Raw genomic sequence first — 6,587 nt, forward strand, 5'->3', positions numbered from 1 at the left:
AACATATGCAATATAAAATCACATCAAGTTTGATCTTATAACTGTTTGTTTCTACAGGATTTGCAACGGTTAGTCGAAACAGTGGTTCAAGAGCTTTGAAAGTGACTCACGGAGTACTCAACGCGGTGGCATGGGGCTTTCTCCTTCCAGCTGGAGCAGTAACAGCTCGATACCTCCGCCAAATGCAATCGATCGGACCAACTTGGTTCTACATTCACGCAACCATACAGCTAAGTGGTTTCCTCCTTGGAACTATTGGCTTCTCCATTGGAATTGCGCTCGGACGGAACTCTCCCGGAGTGACCTACGGGTTACATCGTAGCCTCGGGATAGCTACGTTCACTGCAGCGGCGCTGCAAACACTGGCTTTACTGTTCAGACCAAAGACGACCAACAAGTTCCGGAGATACTGGAAGTCTTACCATCATTTTGTTGGGTATGCATGTGTGGTGATGGGTGTGGTGAATGTGTTCCAAGGGTTCGAGGTGTTGAGGGAAGGTCGATCATACGCGAAGCTTGGTTATTGTCTGTGTCTGTCGACGCTGGTTGGTGTCTGCGTGGCCATGGAAGTGAACTCGTGGGTTGTGTTTTGTCGCAAGGCTAAAGAGGAGAAGATGAAGAGAGATGGTTTGACTGACGATAGATGCAGCAGTGGGATTCATAGTTAGGTCTTGGATTAAAAAAATCTCATGTACAATGTACATTTTTGAGGTGTTCCATCACTGTTCATATAAGATCTAGATCTTGATTTTGTTATATTTCAATATGCTAAATGATCAGATATGAGGAATTTTTCAGATAATTTATGCACAACATAGGATCGGGGTCAAAGTTGACTTACCTAAAGTTGTGGATCCATCAATTGCATCACATGAAGAGCTCAGACGAAGAAGATATAAACCAATTAGTACACAAAACCATCCCTTTGGCATGGCTATTTTACATGAACACCTTTTAAGATAACTACAAAAAAAAAACATCAAGACAAAGATGCAAACAACAAATGATGTCAGGAATCGGCATAAATATTGTTCCAGTTTGAGAGATCATTTGGATTCAGAATAAACACTCAAAGTCATGTACTCAGCGGCTGGCTCATGAAGATTGTGCATAATATCAACGTTATTTACTACTTACATTAAAGATTGATAAAAAAACTCCAAGCCCATTAGTGTCACAAGAGAGAGAGACTGATTTCAGAAATATGGATGCAATATTCTGAAAATGACCTATGTCCTACTCCTACCCATAAAATTTCCTAAGTTGAACCTAAAAGATACGCAAATGCAGCATTTTAGTCTGCATATATATACTGGAGAGTTCTTTGCCAGTTGCAAAGTGGTTTTTGCAAGCCACAAAAACAAAACCAGAACATGAAAAATCATTATAATTTCTTGAAAGGGTAACGTATACTTTTCTTTTAGCGCTTGAGGTCTTAGAATACATACAGTTCAAGCTTCGAAGATAAGAACAGACATTATGAGTAGCTCTATTCTTTTCATCAAGAGGACAGTAAGAATACTCACCTTGTGTTTAAGGAAACTAACTGGAGCGTCTTGGTCACTGATTCCAAGGAAAGCTCTGAGAAGCCCTGCAATGTTTAACGTATTTGCAGCTCCCACACAAAGTCATATAAAAATCAACCATAAACTATTTATTTCTTTTGTCGATTTCAGCCGGATAGAGATATTCATTGAGGCTTTATCAAGGATTCTAAGAAACCTTCATGAATGAAGCTTCAGCAACAACTATCCTGTTTTGAGCTCTCCAGTTAATTCCCCTCACCAACGCCACGCTATCAGGCACAAATACTGAGGCATGAACAGAACGTATCAGTAACCTGTTCCATTGTTTCTCAGATTGAAATTATATTGTTTGGCTAACGCCCAAATAACCATCGTATCCATTATCTTTCATCATCTTCCTGACTCTAACTTCGTCTTCCCACATTTCTTCTGTTGCATATAGGTTAGACATCAATACATATAGCCCACCATTCCTGTAATCCAACATAAACATTTTCTTAGCTACATATTCCCCAACCTCCAACTCTCTGTGAACAATGCACGCGCTAAGCATAGCACCCCATACCGCAGAATCCGGCTTTATATTCATCTCCCAAGTTAAATACAGTGCCTCAGTAAACAAACATGCTCTACACAGCAAACCAACAATAAGAGCATAATGCTGTAAACTTGGTGATATTCCAAATTCCTTGACCATTTCTCTGAAACAAATTTTTCCTTCATCGACAAAGCCTCCATGAGTACATGCAGACAGAACCCCCAAAAAAGTGATCTTGTCAGGTTTCAACCCCTTCTCACGCATTTCCAAGTAACAAGAAAGAGCTTGATGTTGTAACCCCGATAAACTATATCCTGATATCATTGAGTTCCATGTTGCTGTACACGGAGCTTTTATACTATTGAACACACTTTCCGCTAGTACTTGGTTTCCACATTTGGCATACATATCTATCAGAGCAGTGCAAACAAAAATCTCATCTTCAAAATTGTTCCTAAGAGTATAACCATGAAGTTCCTTCCCCAAATGCAAGCAACAGATCTGGGAACAGCCAGCAAGCAAACTTGCTATTGTAATGGCATCCGGCAAAATTCTGCCTCTTAACTTCATCTGATGGAACACCTCAAACGCTGTGCTTGCCCTTCCAGACTGTACACAACCAGATATCACCGAGTTCCAGCTTATAAGAGGAGTCTCCTGCAGTTGCTGAAATAAAAACAGGACAGTCTCCACATCATCAAACTTAGAATACATAGTCATCAGTCCATTCACAACCAGTGTTTTAGTGCACAATCCGCTCTTGATGGCATAAGCATGTAACGACATTCCTATATCGATGTGGGAAGAGTTTGTACATCCATGGAGAATTCCAACCAAAGCGACAGCATCAATATTCATACACAACTGACGCATTTTAGAAAAAAACACAACCGCTATGTCCATATCTCCTTTCTCAGCGTAGCTTGAAACAATCGAAGTCAGACCAACAATATTATCTTGGTCAGAAGACGCGTAAAGACGCTCTGCTGAATCCGAATCTCCACACCTTGAATATGCACAAACCAAAGAAGTATTTACAGAATTATCATTCACCATTCCACATTTAACAACAAGACAATGTAGTGCCTCGTGACTAACATGAGCAGAAACAAGACTGATGATAGTGACAGGACTAATCTCCACGTTCTTTTCGAACATTTTCTTGAAAACAGTGATGGCCTCTTCCTGTAAACCACTCTGGCTATAAGCACCAATCATTGTATTCCAAGAAATTGTGTTTTTGTCTTTCATCTCTCTAAACAGTACTTCTGCTGAATCCAACTCTGAACACTTTGAATAAAAAGAAATTAGCGCATTTTTCACCTGAGAATCGAGTTCAAGGCCAGACTTTGCAGCAACGCCATGAACAGACCTCCCTTGAGAAACAAACCCACATGTTCCACAAAAAGGCAGCAAATTCCCAAGTGTAGTAGCAGAAGGAGAAAAGCCTCGCTGAAGCATTACAGTAAAGAGCTTCCAAGCATCAGATTCATAACCGTTTCGTGAGTACCCACAGATCAACGCATTCCAAACAACGGTATCTCTCTCAGGCATTTCGTCGAACAAGGCTCGTGCACTCGTCACGCAACCCATCTTTAGATGTAGATCAAGAAGAGATGTTTTCACGTAGACGAATCGATCAAGACCTGATTTTGTGAGATGGGTTTGGACTTGTCCGACTTGTGACTTGAAAGAATCGAGAGAGGTGTGATGATGATGAGGTGATAAAGAGGCGGTAGAGGATTGGAGAAAGATAGACATGGTGAGATGATTTGGTATAAGAGAGGAACGGAGTAAGTCACGGAAGATAGTGATAGGAGAAGAAGAAGAAGAAGAGATATGACCATGAATACAAGATTTGAGTAGAGAATGGAAGTAAGAAAGGTCTCGACTGACTGGTTTGGTAATGAGCATGCTCTCTCTTGTCTTCTTCTCTTGTGTTTTTCTCGCTGTGTTTATTTTTATTTTTTTTATTTTTTTTTTTTTGGCTCAACATCAACTTTCATTCACCAATCATAATACACTCTGTTTATCTTTCACTACAAAATGCTTAATCCATGAAGACATCATCGAGTAGAACTTGGGATCATAGTTCTCAAAAGAAAGAGATTCCCTTGCTACTCGATCGGCCACACTATTACAAACTCTTGGGACATACACAATCTTAAAGTCTTGGAAGGAAGAGATCAAACATTTTATGTCATAGAGCAAAGGAGCAAATGCATGCCAAATCTCCTCACTATTTAGCAAATTAACCAGGCCCAAAGAATCTGATTCAAATATAACCCTTGTATAGTTCAGACGGAGCATTGAGTGTATTGCCCCCCCACTTGCTTCCAGCTCTACTTCCATCGCCAAATATGCACATCGAATGGCTTGCGCTCCCATCCAAAGAACATCCCCTGTGTTATTACGAAGTACCCACCCCGTACCACTCAATGTATCTTCTCCCCTCCAAGCTCCATCAGTATTGCATTTGACCCATTCTCTTGGAGGTAGCTTCCACTTTGCATCCTCAGTCCTCTTTGGTACAGGGTGCCCTCTAGTCAATTTCTCATGCTCATTCTTTTTCCTTTGATCCCATTCCTCAGCATCCTCTAATGCCGTCTCTACTGTATTTTGGGGATTAAAGTCCTTTCCTTTGAAGATGAGTTCATTACGAGACTTCCAGAGCCTCCAAAGTACCCAAGGAACATCCTTATCCAAGTCGTCTCGTTGTGGGTATAGCGAAGCAGCATTCAGGACGAAGAACATATTAGCATAGAGAGAATTAGACCACTCGCCTCCAGAGGGTGCCGGAATGGGGGATAGTGCCCATACCTGCCTTGCATAGGTGCATTGAAACAAAAGGTGGTTCGTCGATTCTGCTTCATGAGGACATCTCACACATGAATTATCTCTAGAGAGATGACGATGAGATAAGTTTTTTGCCACAGAGAGACAATTAGAGAGACACCTCCAAAGGAAATGTTGGACCTTAGGACTCGCCTTTGTTCTCCAGACTTGACTTATAAGAGGATTTAGGCTAGGTTGTGTAACTGCTTGAGGACCCTTCTGAGTGTTGATGACCTGAGTCAGAACCCAATATCCAGATTTTACCGAGTATTGTCCTGTCCTAGCATAATCCCACGTATAACTATCTGATCTGTTATGTCCATTAAGCCTTAAGTTCCCAATCGAGTTCCTATCTTCCATAGTAAAAAGTGTGTCTAGCAAATCCTGTCTCCAGGCCCGCCTGCTATCCTCCATAATATCTTTAACCTTCATCAATTTTGAAACTGACTTGTGTAGGTCGGAAGGAATGATACAAACATTATGTAAGCTCAGAGCAGGTTTAGAGCCAAGCCATGGGTCCTGCCAGAGATTCACAGACTCTCCATTTCCAATAATAGCTCTAACTCCTTGCTTCAATAACTCTTGTGCCTCGTGGATACTGCGCCAAGCAAATGAGGGTCTGGAGCCAAGTTTAGCAGATAAAGGACTGGATTTGCTGAAGTATCGACTTTTAAAAACCCTAGCGATGAGCGAATTGGGGTTCATCAACATTCTCCATAGTTGTTTACCAAAGAGAGCTATGTTATAAGCTTCAATTTCCTTGAATCCCAATCCCCCCTCTGATTTGGGCTTACTGAGGTGTTCCCAAGCCCGCCAGTGCATGCCTTTTGAATTCTGTTTGTTCCTCCACCAAAAATCAGCCATTACAGAAGCTAGTTGCTGACTGACTGTCTTCGGTAGTTTAAAGCACGAAATTGTGTGTGAAGGCAGTGCCATGGCAATCGATTTTAAGAGGATCTCTTTACCGCCAAAGGAGAGAAAGTTTGTTTGCCATCCCGAGACTTTATGCTGAAGTCTCTCCTTTAGGTATCGTAAAATAGTGACCTTAGATCCGCCAAAAGCTTCTGGCAATCCCAAGTAAAAACCTTGTCCTCCCTCAGCAGCAATGCCAGTTAGAGCTTTGATAAGGTCTCGACGCTCCTGAGTTATTCTTCTCCCGAAGTATATGCTTGACTTTTGGTAATTAATACGCTGGCCTGATGCAATGTTGTACTCATCCAAGATACTAATCAAATGTTGAAGCTCATCATCATTCTCCTTACAATAGAATATACTGTCATCCGTGAATAGGAGGTGAGAGACTGAGGGTGCACTCCTTGCTACTTTGAGTCCTGTGATTTTGCCTCTACTTTCCGCATCTTGCAACATTCGAACCAATATCTCTGAACACAGAACAAATAGATAAGGAGACAAAGGGTCTCCTTGTCTCAAACCCCTGGTGGGAGTGATTTCCCCAAATGGGGATCCATTGATTAACACCTGGTAGTTTACTGTTCTCACACAGGTCATGATTAACCTTATCCATCTCTCCGAGAAACCTAGCAACTTCAATGCATCCTGTAGAAACGACCATTCTACTCTATCGAACGCTTTGGAAATATCGGTCTTGATTGCTAAGGAATCCTCAGAGCATTTATTTGGTGAATCCAAAGCATGAAGAAGCTCATGTGCCACGAGAATGTTGTCTG

General features: G+C 41.5%; 4 protein-coding genes across 5 annotated transcripts in view; 2 read left to right on the forward strand and 2 right to left on the reverse strand.

The window, feature by feature from the left end:
* Positions 1 to 802, forward strand: part of LOC104766523 (cytochrome b561 and DOMON domain-containing protein At2g04850-like) — a 3,841-nt gene extending 3,039 nt beyond the window's left edge. For both annotated transcript variants that reach the window (XM_010490430.2, XM_010490429.2), the window contains exon 4: positions 669 to 802. The gene's annotated coding sequence lies outside the window, so the exon portion shown is untranslated. The remainder of the gene's footprint in view (positions 1 to 668) is intronic.
* LOC104766522 (cytochrome b561 and DOMON domain-containing protein At2g04850-like) lies at positions 54 to 802 on the forward strand (the record flags this gene model as incomplete). Its single annotated transcript, XM_010490428.1, has 1 exon — positions 54 to 802. A coding segment is annotated over one exon (615 nt), but the record flags the coding sequence as incomplete, so codon positions are not given.
* Positions 841 to 3,982, reverse strand: LOC104766521 (pentatricopeptide repeat-containing protein At2g04860-like). Its single transcript, XM_019241561.1, has 2 exons — positions 1,527 to 3,982; positions 841 to 963 (listed from the first exon to the last, which is right to left on the reverse strand). Exon 1 carries the CDS (start codon positions 3,976 to 3,978, stop codon positions 1,867 to 1,869), a length of 2,112 nt encoding a protein of 703 aa, XP_019097106.1. The 5' UTR covers positions 3,979 to 3,982; the 3' UTR covers positions 841 to 963; positions 1,527 to 1,866.
* Positions 4,078 to 6,587, reverse strand: part of LOC104767890 — a 6,907-nt gene continuing 4,397 nt past the window's right edge. Inside the window, exon 6 of the mRNA XM_010491857.1 lies at positions 4,078 to 6,584. Within this exon, the coding sequence (XP_010490159.1) occupies positions 4,078 to 6,584 (2,507 nt within the window). The remainder of the gene's footprint in view (positions 6,585 to 6,587) is intronic.

The sequence above is a fragment of the Camelina sativa genome, chromosome 19, assembly GCF_000633955.1.
Source record: "Camelina sativa cultivar DH55 chromosome 19, Cs, whole genome shotgun sequence".
NCBI lineage: Eukaryota > Viridiplantae > Streptophyta > Magnoliopsida > Brassicales > Brassicaceae > Camelina > Camelina sativa.

Bases quoted from the DNA above. Each gene is read 5' to 3' on its own strand.
- LOC104766521 (XM_019241561.1), bottom strand. From the start codon at position 3,978: ATGCTCATTACCAAACCAGTCAGTCGAGACCTTTCTTACTTCCATTCT.